Source organism: Dama dama, chromosome 24 (assembly GCF_033118175.1).
Source record: "Dama dama isolate Ldn47 chromosome 24, ASM3311817v1, whole genome shotgun sequence".
NCBI lineage: Eukaryota > Metazoa > Chordata > Mammalia > Artiodactyla > Cervidae > Dama > Dama dama.
This window is the reverse complement of record NC_083704.1, coordinates 57,556,958-57,581,178: the sequence shown is the minus strand read 5'-3', so window position 1 is coordinate 57,581,178 and position 24,221 is coordinate 57,556,958. Positions and strand designations below refer to the sequence as shown.

General features: G+C 42.3%; 1 protein-coding gene across 2 annotated transcripts in view; it reads right to left on the bottom strand.

Annotated features, from left to right (window-relative positions):
• The window catches only part of LZTFL1 (leucine zipper transcription factor like 1), a 55,408-nt gene that overhangs the window by 17,284 nt on the left and 13,903 nt on the right, over positions 1-24,221 (bottom strand). Inside the window, exon 1 of one of the 2 annotated variants that reach the window (XM_061128822.1) lies at positions 900-1,048. The exons of the other annotated variant lie outside the window; for it this stretch is intronic. Within the exon in view, the coding sequence (XP_060984805.1) occupies positions 900-902 (3 nt within the window). The 5' untranslated portion in view covers positions 903-1,048. Of the gene's footprint in view, positions 1-899; positions 1,049-24,221 lie in introns of those variants that run through there. 2 annotated transcript variants of the gene reach the window in all.

The window sequence follows — 24,221 nt, the reverse complement described above, 5'->3', positions numbered from 1 at the left end:
ATTTTTTCAATTTTTTCATGATATTTTATGGAAACCAACAGAATGTGTGGGACAGGCTCCAAGAATGGTAGGAGATGGTTTGTTTCATTCACTGTTGTACCCTCAGCTGCATGAGTGCTTGGTATACACCGTGGGCTAAAGAGGAATTCTGATTGCTGAAGTATTTCAGTAGCCTGTTTCGGTGGTGCCCCCAACTCTGGATTCATCTTTTTTTTTCCTCAACACTTCAGTACTGTGTCTTGTTCTAAGGACCACTGCTGTTTAAGCTGGCATTCTATATTAGCTGGAATGACAAACGGGATTATTTTCTAGCATCCAGGAAAAACATGCCTTCTTTTGAACAGACAAAACACAAGGACCGTCACTCAAATTTTCTCAGGTATAAAATGGGGCCTGGGGATTCTCGTATCACTCTCACGTAAGAAAGTTATATTCAATCACGTTCTTCTTCCTTGGCTCGTTAACATAATTAATGCTGCCAAAAGGGGTGTGTGTGTGTGTGGGGGGGGGGGGATGTGTGTGAGTGTGTGCTCGCGCGCGTATAAACTTGGGAGATTTTGCAATGGAACGAGAAACCCGCTTTGCGCCTTCTGCTGGCAGACGACTCCCTCCAGCTCTCTTCGCCAGCCACCTGAGGTGTGACTTGGCCTAGGCCCTTCAGGCAGGAGCGAGGAATGAAGTGACGCGGCGGGGCGCGGCTGCTAGAAGAGGGCTCCACCAAGGATTATCCCGGTAGGGCTTCGGCCAATGTTAACAGCCTCTCGCACCCGGCGCGGCGTCTTCTCCTCAGAGAGGCCCAGGGCCGGACTAAGTTCCGCCGCAGGCCACGCCATCACTCCAACGCCGCGGCTCTGCGTTTCTCCTGGGCGCGCGGTGGCGCCGACAGGCCGGCTACTCACCATTGAGGCGGGGGGCAGTCAGCGGTCTGGAAAAGCGGGAGAGGCCAAGCTCAGCCTCACCAGGCCCGGGGTCGCAGAGAAACACTAGACAGCGCCAGACGCGGAGGCAGGACGGGTTGTTTAGGAGCGTTGCTAACGGAAACAGACGCACGCGACTAGGGAGTTACACACTTTGATTGGTTCTCAAGATCACGCGACAGGAAGTGCCTCGTGACCGGCCAACCGCCGCTTGTGCATTTGCTCCTAGGCGCGGGAAGTCCCGCCTTCCCGCGCCACGCCGACTTCTGCAGCTGCCGCCGTTGCCAACGGCAACGGGAAAGGCGCGGCTGCCTGGCACCCAATCACAGCCAAGAGCCGCGGGGCATCCTAGCCCGCCTTGCTGCTCCGGCCTTGCCCACCACTTCCTGTGCCCTGGCGGCCCCGACGAATGGCCGTTGCATCGACTGCTGACTCCTGACCTTCCAACGGTCTCGTGGGGCGTCCCAGACTTAATTCTCTCCTCTCCAAGATTTCCTACTTGGCTGAAATAGGCTACTAGCACCAGAGCTGCCATATTCCTGGACAGAGCTTTGAACAACCCGCTCCCCACTGCTATTTTTTCTTCTTACATTCTTGGTTAAAAAAAATCTCTAATATAGCGCTTTTCCCCTTAAAAACAAACAAATAACAGCAACAAAACCGCAAACGGAAACTGGTGAAAGAGCAGTTATGCCTTTCAAACTGTTATGCCTAGAATCATCAGGGAACGTGTTGTACAAATGCTTCACTGGCCTCACCTCCAGAAATCCTGAATCACGAAGTCAACCTTGGGTCTTTGGAATCTGCAATTTTTACCGACCTCCAGGGCTGACTGTGGACCACTCTTTAAGAAGCACTGTCCCGAGGGACCTCCCTGGTGGTCCAGTGGCTGGGACTCTGGACTCCCAATCAGGGGACATAGGTTCTATCCCTGGTCAGGGAATCAAGATCCCACATGCTGCATGGTGTGGCCAAGAAGACAAAAAAGAACCACTGTTCTAGAAGAGGCAGAGGTCTAGAAAGAGATGGATTATGTCAGTGGGGTGGAGGGAGTGTTGGGCTTGGTGGGTGAAAGCCGATGACTGGGCCTAGGCCATTCAGGGGGCATTGCAGAGGCTCAGAAGGCAGAAACACAAGCAGATACAATCACTGAGGAGGCAGCCTGTAAACTAGAAAGTGAGCTCCACATGATAGACACTGAAATGAGAAGAAGCACAGAACCAGCGCCTTCTGAGAACCTGGGACACTCAAAGCTGGGGGAGGATGTTTGCCATTATCCCTATTTCAGGAACAGACAAGCTAGTGTAGATAATGCTTTGGGGGCTTAGGTTGATTTTGGCTACTACACAGTGCAACTTAATATGGGTCACAGTTGAAAAAAAAAATCACAATTGGAACCTAAAAATCTAGACAGGATTTTAGAGAGCTGGTTCCACCTGGTTCATTTATGGATGAAGAGATCGAGAGCCAAGGTCACATGTCCAAGGCTTCAGAGGACTAGGTGGGGGCATCTGAAGCTTGAGTCAGTGATGAAACTAATACAAATATGTTTCTAAAGAGCAAAACCAGAAAGCAGGTGTGAACTATTCTGGTATGGTGCATATTCAATCATATTCTGGTTTCAAGAATTTCATTTTTCTTTTCATTTATCACCGTATTTGTTTTATTTAATGTAAATTGTGTACAGAGCTTAGTAATTTCCCTAAGAACTGAGCTCAATACTTTTTTAACTTGACACTTTAACTGCCAGAATAAAGTAGTAGCAGATAAATTCTGTAGAATAAAGCTTACTTACAAATGGATGATGTCTTTAGAAAAAGAGGTGGAGCAATGAAAACGTTTAGTAGGTAAGTGGTCAATACAGTAAAATGGAAGTAATTTAAATGGATAATTTTAAATTGAGACAAAGCAGGAGCTAGAAGGATATAATACTTTCAGATGAGGAAAGATAGCTCAGAAAAGTAAAGTGTCTTGGCCAGGAATAAGAGCAGCAGAACCAGGTCTGAAATTCAAATCTCTTGACTTCTTGGCAAGGGTTTCCTGACCATTTAGTTCCACCCAAACACAGGTGACAGAGCTTTTTCTTCCAAATTTATCCCCATCCCTCTGTACATAAGGCCCTCACCCTCTGTGTAGGGGATCTTGAGTGTCCCATGACTGCTGAAAAGCAGGGGGTGAAGGGGAATTTCTTCTGTTTGGATGGGGGCATGGTTAGGAGTCCTTTGCTTGGATGATCCAGGAATGATATGCAGGCAGTTTCCCGTGGAAGGATCTCAGTCCTCAGGGACAAGAGGTTGCTCTGTGTGTCCCTCGAGCACTCCCGGGCATGGAAGGATGGTCTGGGGCCACTGGCTTGGCTCAGCCAACTTGACTGACCTCCCAGTAGTATCTGGGCAGAACCTCTGTCTCCCTGCAGGATCTGAAGGCAGGCTCTCATCCCGAGACTCCCCCTCCACCCCAGCATGATGACTCCCTCTAAGATCACTTAAAGTTCTGCTTTGCTATGCCATTCCTTACGTTTCTGTTCAATGAATGTTTGTCAAATTTGATAATAAGAGTTGCCATTATTTAGTGCCTACACTAGGCTAGACATATTCCATTTCCATTATTAATCCTCAAAATCTTCAGTTTTTTTTCTTACTGTAATAGGTACTCACTGAATTCACATAGAGAGAAGGTCACTTTATTAGATGCTGTGGATAAAGAAGGAATTTCATAAACACTTTTAAGAAATTTAAGTAAACAATTGTTCACCAGTTTGCATTTCTAAGGAAACTTAAGTGTATTTTCCTGCTAGCAAATTCCCATGCTTACTGAGTGCTATTAATGCAGGGGAGTCAAAGCAGTGGGTAGATAATGCAAATATTTCATTGGTGAATACGTCTGGGGCTTGGTGATTTTTTAAGTTGTTTTGCAAAGCTGCATCAGCTAGTGATTTTAACTTAAAATTCTACTTTAATCTAAAATCTTCTGTACCAAGGATTTTTTTTTTTTTGGTACCAAGGATTTTAACAATATCACTGTTAGCCCATCTATCCAGCTGAGCTGAGTGTTATTATATAAGTTGTCTAAATAGAGTCAGCAAATATGAACATGTATTTTGGTCTTAAAGTGATGAATCTGGTTCATGAAAAGGCTGAACCCGTGCTGCTTACTAGCTTGTGTTGATTACCAGAGCAAATAATTCGAGCTGGGAAGGAAAAGAGCTCCACCCTACTTTAGCTGTGAGTTTCTCAGCCTCCTTCTATTTTTTTTTTAATCACTGTGACAATTTAAAAAACTGTGTTTGTGTGTGTGCACACATGAGTGTCACTCTGGAAGGACTGGATGGGAGGCATACAACCAAGGCTATTGTATACCTTTTAGCAGCATGCATGCTCAGTCACTCAATCATGTCCCACTCTGCAACCCCATGGACTACAAGCCACCAGGCTCCTCTGCCCATGGAATTTTCCAGGCAAGAATACTGGAGCGGGTTGCCATTTCCTCCTCCATGGGATCTTTCTAACCCAGGGATCGAACATGCATCTCTTGCATCTCCTACATTGGCAGACAGATTCTTTATCACTGAGTCATCTGGGAAGTCCACCTTTTAGCAGAGCTCAATGTAAATAAAGATCAACTCTTGTCTTTTTAGATTGTTATAAAATGAGACTTTTATGAGTTTACAAATGACTAGTCTTAACACCAGGCCACCAATGTGGGGGTGTTGACAACCTAGACTAGGCAAAAGGAGGAACAGGAAGGTGACAGATTTGCTTGGTCTTGACATAGTGACTCCTTCAGCCACTATTTACAGAGCCCCCTTTGTGTGCCAGGTTCTATGGCCAAGACAGAATCTCAGGGAAGAAGTGGAGGATTCAGGACGCCTGAGAGTCCCCTACTCTATAAATCTTTGGGTAGGGTTGAGGGACTAAGGTGATGCTCTACCTAAAAGAGAAAGTAATAAAGAAAATCATTAAAAAATATGAATCTTGAAGATTGTATGGGAAAGGAACGTTTGACAAAACACCGAACTTCTCCTGTAGTAGGCAGGAAATGGTAGGGGAGAATCATTTCAGGGGAAGGGGATTATCTTGAAGGAGGAGCATGCTTTGTCCATGTGATACCACCAAGGTCCTCTGTAACTCCCCCCACCCTATCCGACGACAACCGAGAAAGTAGTCAAGACGTGAGAGAAGGGAAGAATGCAGGATTCAAAAGAGTCTTTATGGGAACTATGGCATTTGATTGGGTTTCCCTGGTGGGTCAGTGGTGAAGAATCTGCCTGCCAATGCAGGAGACATGCGTTCCATCCCTGGGTTGGAAAGATCCCCTGGAGAAGGAGATGGCAACCTACTCCAGTATTCTTGCCTGTCCATGGAGTCACAAAAGAGTCGGACATATCTTAACTACTAACAACAACGGTAACTAATGGGCATGAGGGTATTTTCAGTTCTTCTATTTGCCCGTTCAGTCAATTGGTTTCAAAATGCTCCAGGTGACCACAGAGTATTAGAGGGTGCTGACAAGTTAGATTTGTGAAATAAATATCATACGTTTTAAAGGAGGTCAGTCAAGGAAGTGGTTCACCATAAAATACTACAACTCCCTTTAAGACTGTGTGGATGATGGTAAAGTCTTAGCTCAAATGATAGATTAGTGTCACTGATCTAAATCTCCAAAATTAAAACAACGCAAAGGAAAAAAAACACCAAAAACATCAAAAACTGAAGACTACCTAACAAATGTTAGGAATTGGTTAGGAATGCCTCCTTGTGAAGTACAAGAATAATTTACTGTATATATGGTGTGATGGTGGTTTAGTCACTAAGTCCAACTCTTGTGAGCCCCATAGACTGTAACGCACTAGGCTCCTCTGTCCATGGGATTTCCCAGGTAAGAATACTGCAGTGGGTTACTATTTCCTTCTCTGGGTGGATCTTCCCGACCTAGGGATTGAACCCTTGTCTCCTTCACTGCAGGCAGATTCTTTACCCACTGAGTCAATACGATGATATGCACCAAACCTCATTCCACAGCCTCATGCGCATGTCTGCATCTGAGTCAGACCCACAAACTCAATCCCTACATTCAGCAATTGTTTGTAGAAAACCTGACATACAACAGACACTCTGGGGAAGGGAACAATAAGCAAGATGGGATTTGTCCCTTTCAAACAGGGTCTTATGATCAAGTCAAGGAAGACGCAAGCTTTGCAAAGCAATCTCAGAGCAGGCAATATGGGGAATGGGAGTTCAGAGAAGAGAAAGTCAACTCTCTTGAAGGTAAAAAGAAGTTCAGGAGAGTCTTTCAGGAGGCAGAAGAATTCCAGCTGGTCTTTAAAAGGTGTGTGTAAGAGTTGTGGGTGAGCATGATGATTGAGGGAGAGAAGGTTGGCCTGAGCAAGGAACCAGAATTTTCATCAGGTGAGGCAGTAAAACTGTCCAGAGATGCACTTTTTGATTTGTTATTTCAAGAGTCAAACTGCAAAAAGAGATACACAATGTACACAGTGATGGAGTAGCTATTCTAGTATCTTATTTAGGAATGTGGGCCTTCCTAGATCTATGATCTTTGCTACATGTTTACCTGGACTAATGTCAATGGAAATATGTTTACCAACTGCATTCCATCTTAGACAATGGAAAACTTAGATTTGCTCAGGAAGTTCTGCTCACAAAGATAGGGCTCTGAAGCCCCTTTGCAAAATCTGAATCGCCTAGTGCAGCTGTGTTCATGGATGGAAGTTTTCTCAATGGGGTGGGTGTCATTCTTGGTTGGTTTATACTTGTCTGTCTTTCTCACTGCTATATTTCAAGCTCCTTGAAGGATGGAATCTTTATTACATGATCAACCTGAATTGCCCCCTCCCCCTGCCCCCAGCAAGGGCTGGGCTATAATACCCCTGAGCAATGCTTGAAGAACTGAATTGAAATTAAACAGGAACATCTCAACAAACATTTGTGAGTTCCTGCTGGGTTCCAGATACTGTGTGTGTTGGAGGATAGGGAGGGGTTGCTCTGGGCAAACCTTCTCCTGGACATGCATCATATATTATCAAACATCCAGCTATCCCTATTTCCTGTGTTAAATGTTATTTTGAGTTGGGTTTATATAACTTTCATAATTATGAGTCTTTGAGAACAAATTATTTAGTTCTTGTGATTTAACCCTTATGTTTTTATATAACTACAAATTGAATTCTAGCTGATCAGTTGACTTAATGATGCATTTTGAAGATATCTCATAAAATATTACTAATTTAGGTATGTGGTTTTCTTTTCATTGTCATGGACTCACATTATTTTATTATGTGTGCATGCATGCCAAGTCACTTGAGTCATGTCTGACTCTTTGTGACATCATGGACTGTAGCCCACCAGGCTCCTCTGTCCATGGATTCTCCAGGCAAGAATACCACCTGGAGTGGGTTACCAAGCTCTCCTCCAGGGGATCTTCCCCACCCAGGGACTGAACCTGAGTCTCTTATGTCTCCTGCATTGGTAGGTGGGAAACCCTTATTTTATTATATATTTTATCATATATCATACTATATGTTATATATTTAATATATATTATATAATATCCATAGTATTTTATTTCACATATTTAATAGGGCTTGGGCCCTGTGCCTTAAATGTCTGTTGGATGTTGGGAGAGCAAAGAGGATTGAAACCTCTGCTCTCTAGGCTCCTAACTGTGTAGCAAAACAGCTAGACCCATTAGAAGGTCACGCTCATATAACTGGTCACTTTCTGGGAAACTGGATAAGGGGCACTTAGTTCAATCTAGGACTTCAAGGAAATCATTGAGAAGATCCCTGAACTGAATCTTGAGGGACTGGCAAGAGTTAGCCTGGGAAAGCAAGGCAGAGAGGGTAGAGGAAGCACAACAAACCTCAAACAGGCCAGTGTGTGAATTCCTAACAAAGCGTAAATAATATGTTAGCATCTAGTGTAGGAGTTACTGTTGCCCAAAATGTCATTGCTTTGCTAAAAGTATTGGTGAATAAGTCATGACTAGAAAAACTAACTTCACGAGGGAAAAAATAACCCAACACTCTAAAAACCAAAGGGATATAGAGATAAGTTATAGCTCTTTAACTGTTACTGATTAAAAGGGAGCAAAGGGTGACTTCTGGGGTACTAGCGCTATGGTACTATTCTGTTTCATGATCTGTGTACAAGTTATGTATTTTTAGTTTGTGAAAAATAATGAGTTATATTCTATATGTATAACTTCAATCAAGTCTTTGAAATTTTAAATGCCTATACAAATTTGTATGTATTTGTGTATAAATATTTCAGTAAAGAATCCACCTGCCAATGCAGGAAACACAAGAGACAGGAGTTCGATCCCTGGGTTGGGAAGCTACCCTGGACAAGGGAATGGCAACCCACTCCAGTGTTCTTGCCTGGAGAATTCCATGGACAGAGGAGCCTGGCAGGCTGCAGTCCATGGGGTGGTGAAGAGTCACGACTGAGTCACAGACACGACTGAGCAACTAACACTTTCACTTCAACTAAAAGGGCTTTTAAAATGAAAAAACAAAACAAAACAAACAAAAGAAAAAAGGTAATGTACCTGATTTACTGCTACAATGGGTATCCCATCTGGTGTTACCCTAAGGGGAGGCTGTCTGTCCAGGACTGAAGTGTCTTTATCTGGCCTGCACTCAGTCAGCCTGCAAACCCTCCCCAGCACCAGCAGGTACAGTGGAGGAGAAATGTGGTTGGGACTTTATAGAAACATCCCTGAACAAACCTGTGGAGGGTAAACTCCAAACGTCTAACACGCACAGAACTGAAACTTTCAGTGAACATAAGCAAAGATCTGTGGTCCCTAACTGTTCTTATCTGGTCTTACTGAAAAATAGCGAGACCTGAATATAAGTCAGAAGACAACTTAGACATCAATAGCCGCATGTATAGGACAGAAAAAGTTTTGCATTATAAGAGATTTAGTGTGAATCTATATATCTGATATTGTGTGATAGAAACCATTAAAACCACAGAGTTAGTTTCTTCCCTAGGATCTCTGCTTGTATCCACAGAGAAGGTTCTGTGTGTTGAGAGATTGTACATAGGCCCCATGTATTTTTCAGTTAGAATTTACAATAGTGTGAAGATCTGCTTCTTTAAAGTAGGTATGTGTTTTAAAACCCTCTATGATGTGTCATCATAGCTGTCAAAATTTTTTGCACAGTGAACTGTGTTTCAGTAACAAATGCTTCATGTTTAAAATGTGATATTTAGTTTAATCCTCAAAGCAGTCCCAGAAGATAAATACTTCCTTCTCCCCACCACTGTGCCCCTCGACACACAGACCCTTGCAGGGACTACTCGGGACCACTTCCTTCAGCCACTTACTGACCCTTCCCTCAGTCATCTCTTGTCTGCAGTCACCCGCTGCTGCCTGTCTCCCATCAGTCATCTTCCGCCAATCTGCAGATCCCACGTGCACTCAAGCACACCCGAGGATGACCTGGCTGGTGCCCCTACATCCTGGCTCTGCCTGAGCCCGAAGCTGCTTCACTGCCATGCTGACAGCTCAGAAGTGACCCTCTCTGATCATCACCAGCTCTGAAAAATGAGCCCAACCCTTTGCGACCCCATGGACTGTAGCCTGCCAGACTCCTCAGTCCATGGAATTTTGCAGGCAAGAATACTGGCGTGGGTAGTCATTCCCTTCTCTGGGGGATCTTTCCAAGCGCGAGCCCGGGTCTCCTGAAAAGCAGGCAGATTCTTTACCATCTGAGCCGCCAGAGGAGCCCCAACTATCTGAGTTGCTCCAATTCCTGCACTTCCCTTAAACCTTACCTCTGGCCTGCCTCTGACCTAACCGTGACCTTGTGAGCCTTCTATGTCCTTCTGGTCTAGCATCTCTTCTCCTTGACTCACTTCTTCAGGTCATCACTCCACCAGGAGAAGTTTCTATTTCCTACCAGTTGACTGTGTTACACCACCAGCTTGATCAGCCTTTAATCCTTCCAGCCATCTATTTGTTGTTATTGCTCTTGTTCCAAAACCAGAGAATTCACATAACTAACTGTATTTACTTCATAAAAACTTTTGAACTATTTTTCTTCAATTTCTTCTGGCCTTTACAGCTGCTGAGATATTCTGGCTCAGCTTCTCTTCCATGTGACCCAAGTGGCTGTCCCCTAAAGTTTTCTAGTATTCGAGCATCATTCCCCTCCCTTCTCTTCACCCCCCCACAGATGATCCCCTTCGGCTTTTCTAGAAGGGTAAGCTCCGTGGAAGTTCCTGAATTCATGCTCCCATTTTCTTCATCAGTAAGTGAGGAAATATTAAAGATTACCCACACTTGGTATTGCCTAGGGTATAAGGAAATGACATGCTTTAAAACTTTGGCTGGAGGATAAAAAATGGAGGAGGTCTTCTCTTTTTTTGAGGACAAATTGGAAATTAGTATCAAAACTGAGAATGCACACACCCTTTGACCCAGTGATTTGTCTTCACTTCTAAGAATTTATTTAAGAAAAAAACAAGAGGGTGAAGAAGTACGTACGGAGATGTTTACTGTGGCTTTGATGTGGTAGAAACCCTGAGACTGTTTAAATGTTCCTCTTTTGGGGGGATGACTAAATGAACTGTGCTGCAATAAAGTGGAGTCTTCTGCAGCTGTCAAAGTGCCCAGGAAGAATCCACGGGCACTGACATGGAAAGATATTCATAATATAGAATAAAGTGACAAAATCAAGTTGCAGAATCGCAGTCATTGAAAGATTCCACTTAGTTACTTATAAATGCAGTTATAAATACAGACATAGTCATAAAGGTGATGCACCAAACTCCTTACACTCAAATCCAGGTCGGGGTAATAGCATGGGGATAGGTGTGTGCCGTGGTTGATCCCTACACTATACATTGTATGTCTGTAATTTTAATTTCATTATTAACTCTTTATTCACTGGGGGATTTTTGAAACTAACGTCTGTGGCCAATGACTTGCTCTGTAAGTGAATATTGAAACACTCTAGTCAATAAGGTCCAGCATGTGTTAATATGTCTCTGGTCAATAATGTGTTAAGTGGGCATTACTTTTATAATTTAGCGATATAAAGAGAAAATAAGATAAAAGCCAATACAAAAGCACCCTTGTTACATTTGTCAGTGTTTTATGTGCCCACCACAACCAAGGCACCCTCCTTATAAAGGTCAAGCCTCAAGTCTGTTCTCTGTAAACAAGAAACGAGGCAGAAATATCAGTAGACCTGTATGGAGACCACCCGAAGGTGGTCACTCCAAACACTAGGCCAACATTTAGATATTTTCACTTTGGTTGCAGCCCGCTGCTGTTAGCTTTCTTCCTCTTTTTTCTCTTTTGTTCTTTCTCCAGATGGCTGAGCAGATATTTTATAACAAAATTAAACAGGAAACCAGCATATGTCTTTGGACACAGAGATGCACTATACAGGAACAGTAAAAGCATTAGGTTCATTTTCTTTACTGCATTACATGTAACACCTTTTATGGCAAAGGTGCATATCCATTTTGATGTGACTTACACCAAAATGATCAGTGATTATCAATCATGGTTTATTATTGCCACCCTTTTTTTTCCCAGAAAGAGAGGGGAAAGTCTTTAAATGCAAAGTATCTCAGGGGCTACATAATCTAAGTTCTTACCTCATCTTCTAGAACACCCACATAACTTCTTTCCCTACTGATTCTCAGGAGAAACTCTTGTCTAAGGCTAAGTATGACCCAGATCTCATGGTCCCATCCACCTCCTCATACCTCTGCTGGGTCAACTCCCTTAATATTATCCCTTAATAAATAGATAAATATATATATATATATATATATATATATTCCCCCTCCCCCCGCCCCCCCTGGTGGCTCAGACAGTAAAGAATCTGCCTGCAATAGCACAACACCCAGGTTTGATCCCTGGGTCAGGAAGACCCCTTGGAGAAGGGAATGGCTACCCACTCCAGTATTCTGGTCTAGAGAATCCCATGGACAGAGGAGCCTGGAGGGCTACAGTTCATGGAGTCGCCAAGAGTCAGACAGGACTGAGTAACTAATACTTTCACTTTCTTATATATACATATATAAATGCTTAGCTCCTATATCTTCATTCCCTTTCTCTCTGTTTGATTCCCCCTTGGGTTAAAATTATGCTTGTCTCCTCCAGATTAAAAATGAAACAAAGCAATAACAAATATTAGCCCTAGACCAACCCTCCCTTTGTCTAAACTTCTCCTATCGTGGGCTGCCCTAACTCTTTCCTTCTCTTTATTGCTAACCTCTTTGAGGAGAGTACTCCCTGCTCACGTGTCACAGCTCAGTCACCCCCACAGTCTGGCTTTGCTCTCCTCCTCCCTATTGGAACAGACTTCTCAAAAGCCATCAGATGAGCTCCTATTTGCCGAACCTCATACCTGTCTGAGTCAGCTTGGCAGCATTTCCCAGTGCGGACCACTTCCTTCTTTATACTCTCCTTGGCTTCTGCTGCTCCTCTCTCTCCTTCCTGCTTCTTCATGCTCTCCACGGTTGACTCCTCATCTGTTCCCCTCTGAAAAGTGCTGTCTGTGGGGGTGTCTCCTCAGCTGCTTTGTCTTCACACTGTACCTTCCTTGTCTGTGTAATTTCACTCATTCCTACGGTCTCATCTCTCACATAGGAAGATGACCATCAAACCTGCACCTTTAAGCCATGCTTCTCACCTGCATACCCAACTTATATTTCCAGAAGCTTACAATTTACATATCTAGGTTTTTCCAAGTGCCCCCAAAGCTGTGTAAATTCAACACATCTAAAGAGGACTGATAATCCACCAATCTGTCTTAGTTCTGTTCCATCACCAGTAAGATGATTCAGAATCCTCCATGAGTTCTCCATTCTCTCCTCCTGCATATCCTGGGACTACATCTCCTGAAATAACTTGCAAAATCACTGACCCTCTCTTGTTCATTCTAACAGCTACTCCCCTAGTCCTATTCCTCTGAACTCGAATAATACCAAAAAACAATGTCAACAAAACCAGACCATAATTCTAATCTGTCTGAAGCACGTAATAATTTACAGAGCTCTTATCTACTGGCATTTAGACCAGCCTCATAGAAAAGTCATGGAAGGTGGGTGGGTGGGGTACAGATCCTTCCCCATGAAATGGAGTTCAAAATAAAAATTTAATTGTGACTTGGAAAATCAAAGTGATGATTCTCACACATCTAGTTTTAGTTTTCAATTGTGATGTGAAAAAATAGTTTTTTTAGTTTTGGGGCAAATTGGTTAATCATGATAATTTTATCAAAGATGTACCAGTTTGAATACTGGCTAAGTTTGCACTTTTCTTGTGAAATGGATTAAATGAACAGCCATCATTTTTTTTTTGTTTTATAAAAAAGCCTTTCCAGGTATTTCACACTTTTAGGCACTCAATTTTCAGGAAAAAAAAAAAAAAATACTGGCTAATACATCTATTTCCAGGAATAGTGAATAAGTATATAAACAGTAGGTTAAAAATAAATGCTTCCATACATGGCTCTTCTAACAACTGTCAGGGTGTGCCATCAAGCAAAAAACACCAATGTTTCACGAAAGAATCATTTCATGTTTCTCTTCTTTACTCTGAAATATTCTTGACAGGCTTGTAAGTACTTTAGCCAAAATATGAATCAGCCCTTCAACATCACCTCTGAGGTCAAGGGAAGATTTGGGAGACTATAGGGTACAATACTGCTGGGAAGTAAACACAGCCACAGAGAAGCATTCAAAGTGGCAGGTAAACTAAATGCACTTACTTACATTTTTACCTAGAGTTTTGGAGGTAATCTGTTACTATACCTAATACCTTTTTTTTTCAATCCTTTGTTAAAGTTAAAATCAGATGGCATATTTGATAACTTGTATTTATATGCTATATATACTACAAAAACAAAAAAGCAACCTCAATGTAAAAAAAATTAGAAATTTTGCGAGAATGAGAAGCTGTAGACACGACTACTTTGAAAGTACCTTATTTAGATCTAAAGGAAAAGGATAGTTCTGTTAAACATGGATTCATATTTTATCTCACCAAAAAGCTGAGTCTGTGTTTACTAAAAGAGCAAAGAGTTTTCCAGTAATGTCATTATTAAAAAAAATAATTCTGAAAGCTGTCATTTTGAAGCTCAAGGTTGAAAATGTTTGCTATGGGATGTTTACAGTAGCAATCAGTATTTGTTCATTTACAGTTACAAATCATGGGTTTCAGAGAAGGCTGATTTACTTTACCAACCTGTTCCCACTAGCTGGGAGCTCGCAGGCCTCCAGGAAGCTCTCTGAGAAGTGACAGCTGGAGGCATTGCTCCTTAAATGAGTTATTTTACAGGTAAAAAGTATGGCTCTAGCAGTTGGACTTAAAAGCAAAATGCAGGATCTTGTTTCTCTGGAAAGCACAAGTTGATAATACAAGATGTGGGACAGAAATGGAAACTAGTCTCTTTCTGTATTGAAAAAAATTGCTTTGCAGAGGTAATTTTTCATCTTATAATTAACCGAGAAGTCTGGTTTAACTTTTCTAATCCATTCACACCTATCAGAAAAATGTCTGACCCCCTCCAGGCCTCTAATTTATGCTGGAATTTTCATCTTTAATTAGCAAGAAAGACCAGTGCTGTCTAGTTCTCAGTTTCAAATGGTGAAGAGTGATAGCTGAATGAATGTGGATCTTTCACAGGGAATATTACATTGAGTACTTATTAAATGGTGTGAACTGAAATAAAGTTCACTTCCTTTTTGAAAAATAAGCGTTTGGGAACCTTGGAATGGCATATAAATCATATATTAATCACAGAATAGAGGGGCTTCCCTGATAGCTCAGCTGGTAAAGAATCTGCCTGCAATGCAGGAGACCCCAGTTCGATTCCTGGGTTGGGAAGATCCCCTGGAGAAGGGAAAGGCTACCCACTCCAGTATTCTGGCCTGGAGAATTCCATGGACTGTATAGGCCATGGGGCCACAAGGAGTCGCACATGACTGAGCAACTCACTTTCACTTTCAATCACTGAATAAGGCTCTGGTAGCCTCTAAGTATCACAGTGATGAACAATCACTGTTATTTTTGAGGGAGAAAGTGAAGATTTCATATATATTTTAAAAATTTGCAGCTGCAAGTAATAACTGATTCAAGAAATGATTCCAAGAGAATGAAAGAGTATGTCCATGAGTGTACAGTATATGGTATATGTGTATGTGTGTGTGCTAAGTTGCTTTAGCTGTGCTCAGCTCTCTGCTACCCTCTGGACTGTAGCCCACTGGGCTCCTCTGTCCATGGGATTCTCTAGGCAAGAATATTGGAGTGGGTTACCATGCCCTCCTCCAGGGGAATCTTCCCGACCCAGGGATCAAATCTGTGTCTCCTGTGTCTCCTGCATTGACGCGTGGATTCTTTACCACTAGCACCACCGGGAAGTCCAGTATGTGTGTATATATGTGCATATACCTCTGTGCTATATGGATGTGTGTGCATATGCGTATATGGGTGCATATGTGTCTGTATGTATATGAATGAATGTATGGGTATATGTGTGTGTGTGTGCAGGAAAAGAAATGAACAGGAAAGGACTTTGAGGTCCTAAAATAATTCTGATGGTGGATTTGCATTTATCAGGAGCTGATCTTAATAAATGTTTTTTGTAGGTGATAAAAATAATAGCATCAGCCAACAAAAACTATAATTTTTCTCATAACAGAATTCTGGAGTTCTCATTGGCAGGTAAAGATTTTCCTTCCTGGAAGCCAGTCTTTTTTTATTTTAGATTTTGTCAAAATACTTAGGCCAGGTGCCTATGTTTTCAGTAAAAGGCACTATGTGACTTTCAGAGCAGGCAGAACACAAGGATAATCTGGAAAATGGATGATAAAGGCCTGACAGAGCTCCGGGGGAGCTTTATAGTGTAGAAAAGGTTGGTTCTCATCTGGTCTCATCAACACTGGCATAATGAGGAAATTAAGCTCAAGGGGTATAATAAAGATGGAATAGTTGAGTGACATTCCTGCCCACCTTAATTTTAAAAATCACTCTTTTTCTGCTACTAGGAGAGATTTTCAGTTTAAGTCTCTGAACTGACACCTGGTCCACTGCCGACATTTTCCTGCTTAACTCTCAGCTGGGCATATTTCTTCTGGGTCTTCTACTTGGGATTGTTTTAAGAGAGACGGAAAAAAAAATGTAACTCTATTTAACACAAGGTCCAAGTACACTGGCCTTATAGGAAGGAGTTTAATTAGGCCAGAGAGATAGGCGTCATTTCTGGGAAACCAGAGCAGGCTAGGGAATAGCATTTATCCCAAACCTGCTTAATCTAGGACAGATACCCTTTGTGGGTAGTAGAGTTATTATGAAAGAATGCCTTCAGAGATCAAAACTTTAGAGGGCAAAAGTTCAAGGGAGGATTTATTTTTACTGTTAAAAGGGAAGATGGATTATGAGTAAAATCAAGAATGCTGATTAAAATGTCAAAAGCTCAGAAAGCCCAGAAGTGCTGTTTGGTTTGTGGACTATTTGTTTTTTCCTGAGCCAGACGCTTGCTGAATACATCTGTCTTATTCCTAAAAGGTTTTTTTAACTGGCTGCTAGTCTCACATAAAACCATTTACCCCAGCTAGTGCATTTGTGTGTGTGTGGGGGGAGGTGGGGATGGGACAAGCTTTAGCGAAGAAAGTCCTATGGGTAAGGTGACCCTGCCTATGAGTGAACTGTATTTGCAAAAGTGTGTGTGTGTGTGTGTGTGTGTGTGTGTGTGTGTGTGTGTGTTGTCATGCCTGATTATTTGCAGATACAAGAAGCAAAATCACAGGTCAGACCTCATGAGAACATACTGGTGTTCCATCACAAGCTAAAGTGCACAAGTGATTTGAGGTCCATCAGTTCCTTATGCTTCACCAATTACATCTCTCAGGGTAACTAACTGCAAGAACTTATTGACCTTTTACCTAAAAAAAGCAATTTATTTTTAGAAACTGAAAGCTGTGAGGGACATGCATATGGTTTACTACAACCTGTCTTGGGGACAACCGAGATCCACAACAGCCCCAGGGCCCACCTGAGACAGAAGGCGCTCTCACAGCATTTCCTTCCCCGCCTGGTGGTCATTGCCCCTGTCACTGTTGTGGAGTTCTTTCTCCTGAGAACATAAAATTTATATATGGCCAGCAATGGACTTTTGGTTATCAAGTTCATTTATTTGTTCATCAAATGATAGTGAAACGGTTTATATGACAGGCACCATCTTAGGCTCTGGGGTCACACTGATGAAGAAAACAGACACAGTCTCTACTCCCATGAGGTAGAGTGAGTCCTGTTGTTCAGTCGCTAAGTTATGTCCGACTCTTTGCAACCCCATGGACGACAGTGCCTCGGCCTTCTCTAGCCTTCACTATCTCCTGGGAATTTGCTCAAACTCATATCCATGGCACAGATGATGCTATCCAACCATTTCATCCTCTGTCGCCCCCTTCAAAGTGAGTCTTACAGCTGTAAAATTTGGTTCAAAAATTTTGTTCCTTCAAACACAGATGGCCAATAGGCACATGAAAGGATGTTCAACGTTGCCAATTATTAGAGAAATGCAAATCCAAACTACAGTGAGGTACCACCTCACATCAGTCAGAATGGCCATCGTTAAAATGTCTACAAACAGCAAATTCTAGAGAGGGTGTGCAGAAAAGGGAACCCTTCTACACTACTGAAAGAAATGGAAGACGGTATAGTCACTGTGCAAAACAGTAAAAGGGTCCTCAGAAAACTAAAAATAGAATTACCATATAATCCAGCAGTCTCACTCTTGGGCATACACCCAGACAAAACTATAATTCAGAAAGATACACGCAGCCCTATGTTCACAGCAGCACTGTTCACAATAGCCAGGACATGGAAACAACGTTGATGTCCACTGACACACGAATAAAGAAGATGTGGTCATATATACCACACCTTCTTATATGTATACAGGGCGGCTCAGTGGTGAAGACTCTGCCTGCAATGCAGGAGCTGAGGCAGCAGCCACGGGTTCGATCCCTGGGTTGGGAAGATCCCTTAGAGATGGAAATGCCAACCCACTCAGCATTCTTGCCTGGGAAATCCCACGGACAGAGGAGCCTGTAGAGTTCATGGGGTCACGAAAGGGTTGGACACGACTTAGCAACTATACAAAACAAGTGTATATATATATATATAAAACAGAATACTACTCAGTCATACAAAAGAACAAAATCATGCCATTTGCAGCAACATGGATACAACTGGAGATTATCATGCTATGTGGGTTAAGTCAGAAAGAGAAAGACAAATTCCATATTATATTACTTATACATGGCATCTAAAATATGACACAGATGAACTTTATTATGAAACAGAAACAGAATCACAGACACTGAAAACAGATGGTGGTTGCCAAAGCGGGGGTTGGAGGAGGAATGCAGTGGGAGGTTAGAGTTACCAGATGTAAGCTTTTCTATACAGAATGGATAAACAGCTGGGTCCTACCGTACAGCACAGAGAACTGTATTTAACATCCTATGATAAACCATAATGGAAAAGAATATTTTAAAAAGAACATATATATATATATGTATATATACACACACATGTAACTGAATTACTTTGATGTACAATAGGAATTAACACAACACTGTAAATCAATTACACTTCAATTAACAAAATTTATTAAGAACAATATAAACATTTGTTCTTCCTTTGAAGAAACCTGCAGATTAATGGCAGCCTCTGCATTTCCCATCTGAGGCACTACGGCACAAGAGGTGGCCCGGGAGCGTGCCTCAGCCTCTGCCGAGAGCGCACACAACAGGGCCGAGTACCAGCAGGGAGCAGGGATGCCCTGGCTTCTCCCCAGTTGCATCTGCTCCGCAGGGAGAAGACCAGGACTGAGACAGGCCAAAGTCAATCCAAGGGCGTCCTGCAGGACCGTGGAGGTCACTGAGGGCAGGGAACCCTGTGCACACACCTGCCTCAATAGCCATTTTAACAATAACAACATTAGTCTCCTCCTTGCTGCTTCTGCAAACTAAGGTGGGGAAACCATGACTTTCTGAGGGTTGGACTCTGATCTTGTTTCTATATGCTGTTACGTGAGGAAAAAAGAGAGCCTAGGTCAGGCCCTCAGCTGCATGTGAGAAAAATCTTAAAAATTTTGTGTCTCCACTCTCAAAGTGGAGGCCAGTCAACTAGATCCTGACCTTGGATACAAGTTTATTTGTGCTGCCTTCGTAACAATACATACCTAACTCGCTGACAATCAGTGAATGGGATCGTCCGTTAGGTGCACATCTGGAATTCTCCCACATCTTGAAGATGAGGAGCGAACACGAATGTGAATAATAATGATAACAATAATTAATTAAATTGCCTTCCATCCTTCTCTTAGAGAGTAGCACTTCCTCTTTCCAGAATGTGTGAAGTTTATACTTGGAACCACTCTTGTTTTGAAACTTTATTTTAAATTACACTCAGTTTTGGCTCATTGGTTTCTGATGAGAATATTATTTTCATGGGAGTCAAAAATAATTCAATAAAAACACACCCACTGAATATATTAAAAGTCATGAGTCCATAATGATACTTTAAAAAGAGAAAATCAGAAGAAACTCATTTGAGGCAGTTAGTTCACAACCTCTTATTTGGAAACTATGTAATTAAGGGGAAAATACCTTTAATCCCTTTCCAGTAGAAACTATGTTGCAGGGTAACCAAATAGTGGCAGTTGATGAGATAAAGCTCTATTTCACAGAAGAATGCTAGTTGAGTGAAGAAGGATGAGAGGCTTAGACAATCATAATCTCGCAAGTCCTTACGGGAAGGCAGGTCCAAGTGAGGACTACCCACTTGTGTTGAAGACACTAGGGGAACATCAGATGGGGCCTGGGAGAGTCGTATGGAACCAAAGTCAAACCGCAACAATATGGTGCTGGTCGTCAGAAGAAATACCTAACTGTACAACAGACGATCAGACTGCCATCACCCTAAACTAAGAATTGATTTTAGCCTCAGAAATGGTGGAGCAACCAGATATTATGTGTCCCCTGGTGTCATGCATTCTGAATCACAGCATCACCTGGGATGCAGTCTAGCCAAAGATATTTACCTGGGGTCTAGTCATCCTGTAACGTGTTAACTTCCTGGAAATGAAGGGGAAAGAAGAGCCAGCTAAATGACTCATGGAGATGCAAGGAACCTCTACAGACCCAGTGATTGCAGTAAAAAGGTTCAGGGAAGAAAGAGACTAAAGAAAGTAGAGGCTGGATTAATAGACACCAAGGGGACATGATAACCAGGTATAATGTATGTTCTGAAATTTGTTTTTGGTTTGGACAAATAAGCTATAAAGGATATCTGGGAGAACATTTGTGGAATTTGAATTTATACGGCTATTAAATAATGTTAAAAAAATAATGTTAAAGAATGATTGTTAATTTTTGGTGTGATCATATTATTTTTGGTTACATAGGAAAGTGTTCTTACTTTTTAGAAATGCATTTTGAGGTGATTTGAGGGTAATGTGGGCTTCCCAGGTGGTTCAGTTGGTAAAGAATCCGTTTACAATGCAGGAGACGTGGGTTTGATCCTGGGTCCAAAAGAGCCCCTGCCAACCCAGGGGCTGGCTACCCATTTCAGTATTCTTGCCCCATGGACAGAGGAGCCTGGCGGGCTACAGTCCATGGGGTCCCAAGAGTCAGACACGACTTAGTGACTATACCACCGCCACAGGGGGTAATGTCATGATGTCTCTAACTTATTCTTTGCAAATGACGTACGGTGGAACACCATGTGTGAAACAGACTATGACATGCAGGTCCCTGACGAAGAGCTGCACACAGATACTTAGACCTTTGACCCACCACACTTATCACAGACTAGCAAGTAATGTGTAATGAGAAGCTGCTATCCAATAATGAGTAAAGATTTTGTACATTTTCTAAAGACTGAAGTCTTTAAGATGTGCAAAGTTAGAAAAGAGTAGCATAAAACATTTAATTTAAGGATAATGAGGAAAGCATTATCATCAGATGAGTTAAAAAAAATTCAAGACTTGATAGCTGACAGTATAGCTACCAGAACCTAATTTCCAAGAATCACGATGAGTGTTTTCATTACTTTTCTTCACTTAGTGGTACTTAAAATCTTCATCTATTAGCAAAAATCAATCAATCACAAGGGAATGGTTAGAAAATTATGGAATAGCCATATCTGAAATATTGTGACATTACCAACAGTTGTATTTAACTTCTGAATTGATATTTGATAACATGAAAACATGTTTATGATATAAATTTAAGTGCAGGGTATATAACTATAAGATAGTCCTAAGTTTATGTATTTGTAAGTGACTCAGCCTCCAGATAATTGTTGAGAGAGGTATAAAGAGGAACCATTTAATGTATTCCCAGCAACACTGGACTGTTAAAATAATAAAAAAAACTATACACTTGGAGAAGGCTGTGTTCTGCCTTTTTGTCAAGTTCATCAGGCATAGATTACATTATTGTCTGTTTTAAACCAGAGAGTAAATTCTCTCACCACATTGGGCAGGTGTGGTAAATGTTCTCACATGATAAAAAAGAAACTCCTAATTTTACTCATCTCCAAAGCTGAAAGTTGAAGAGTTGAAGCCCTTTTGCCCTTCTCAGAATGACTAAATGTATGTGCACCTCCTCACTGACAAAGCCTCCCCCCGCTGGGGACCAGAAAAGGCAATCCTGCTCTGACAGACACGAGATATGCATACACATAACAGGGGGGGAGAGCTGTTTAAATCTGTGGCATCCAGTAAATGTTCACAGAATATTCTCTCACCCTCCAGAAGGGCGGCCAAGCCTATGGCGCTACCAGGAGACCAGGATTGACTGCAAGAAACTCAATCCTTCTCCAGCAGCGGCCCTTTCTCAGTGTGAGAAGAAAAAGAAACTTCACATTCATTTACAGTTTCCAAGAGGCCTGCCACTTTCACGCAACAGGTAAATAAATTCTCACTGCATATAAAAACCTCTTTCCTGCCGTGATGATTACAGTATGATGCTCGGTGACCACTCAAAAGACTGATGTAGAGCCACAGGCACCCAACAAGGGAGGTCTCCAGGCTTCACGGTGCAGGAAGACGCTAGAGCCAGGGCGGCAGGACCAGAGAATCCACTCACACACATCTGCACATAAAAATACACGTGCACACACGCACATGCCTGCCCAAGCAGAAAGTAAAGGCTTGGGATGAACATGCACCGAGCTCTTAATGACAAGTATATATGAGAAGCTAGGAAAGGAATGGAATGAAAGGGAAATTTAACTTTTCTCACTCTAGATATTTCTGACTTTTCTGAATCGTCCCTTTAAAGCAGCAGATGGTCACTTATTTCTCAAGTAATGTTTAAAAAGAAAGCAAGATGGCCTCACATGCTCCTGGTAGAAATGTAAAAGTGGTACAGTTCACTTGAAAACAATTTGGCAGTTCCTCAAAAGTTAAAGAGTTACTGTGTGACCCAGCCATTCCACTCAGAGCTGTCTACACAAGAACGAATGAAATATCTACAGGCATAAAGACATGAATGTTTATGGAAGCGTTACCTGTAAAAACGAGTGGAAGCGACCGGAATGCCCACTAACCTGACTGCAGGACAGACCGCGCTGTGGCCAGATAACTGAATACTGCTCAGTGGTGCTAGACAACTACTGACACGCACAACGGCTTGGATGGACCTCAGAATGACAATGGAGCCAGGCCAAAATAGAATGTGTGCTATACACTTCAATTTATATAAGATTCTAGAAATTGAAACCAAACAATGAGGGACGGCAGCTTGGCGCTGGAACGGGGAGGGATGAGTGCTCAGGGTCACAAAGGGCACAGGGGAATTTTGGGGATGAGGGACAGCTCATCACCTTCATGTGGAGACAGGCTCAGTGACGCACACTACATCAAAATTTATCCACTTTTATGCTTTAAATATGAGCTTCCCAGGTGGCTCCATGGTAAAGAATTTGCCTACCAAGAGAGGAAATGTGGGTTTGATCCCTGATTTGGGAAGGTCCCTGGAGAAGGAAATGGCAACCCACCCCAGTATTCTTGCCTGGGAAACCCTATGGACAAAGGAACCTTCCGAGCTATAGTTATGGGGTCACAAAGAGTCAGACCAGGCTGAGCATGCAGGCATGCTTTAAATAGGTTCAATTTATTGTGGCCAATTATATATCTTGATGAATCTGTTTTTTTTTAAAAAGCAATACATGTTTAATACAGAAAATCTGGCAATTACATAAGAATGAAAGACAAAATTACAAGCACTACTACTTAGCACTTCTTTAGAAAACTCATCTCTGCCAAAGATAAAGGCTGGTTCCAGTGGAATGGATCCCAGGTTCTGGCCCTGATAGCTCTGGTCATCAGCAAGATTCAGAGGAGCAATTTTCTTTTTGAGTGGATTTTCCCTAGCTTTCCGCTGAATTTCAGGGCTAAGTGAAATTTGGTTGAAACCACTAGCTTTGTAGAGTTGTGGTAGCAAACCATAAATCATTCTGGGTTCCTTAAGAAGCTCTGCAAACCTTAGACAACCAGATGGCTCTTAAGAGCTGTTTGGCTGAACAGTTTTGGAGTGGATTTTTAGCCAAGTGCTGGTTCCAGATTCTCAGCGTTTAGCAGAAATGTTTAGTGAGTTAAACACACACACATAGGCACACAATAAATACACACACACACAGCCTTTGTTCATTTTGATTACAAAGAGAAGTGTGTGTATCTGTTCAGTAGCTCAGTCACGTCCAACTCTTTGCCACTTCACGGACTGTAGCCGCCAGGCTCCTCTGTCCATGGGATTCTCCAGGTAAGAACACTGCAGTGGGCTCCATTTCTTCCTCCAGGGGATCTTCCCGACCCAGGGACCAAATCCACATCTCTTGAGTCTCTTGCAATGGCAGGTGGTTGTTTTTTTTTTTTTTTTTAACCACTAGTACTACCTGGGAAGCTCACAAAGAGAAGATGAATATGCAACTACGTTCACTCAGAATATCTGCAAATGTATCTTTCCTTAAATAATATTGTCCCATTTTACAGCTAAGGAAACTGAGATTGACTGACTGGCTCAACCCTCATGCAGTGAAATCCAGAGTAAGTATATAATTTATATAATATAAAGTACAACAACAGCCAAAAATTTCCCCTCACACCACAATTTATGAGATTTTCTAGGTACGTTTTGTCTTTGGGCCCTGACAACCCTCCGCTGTTTGGGTGACTATTATGAGGCAGGGCTTCTCTCCACATCTCCCAGACCTGGAAATAAGACTGTCCTCTGAGGGCAT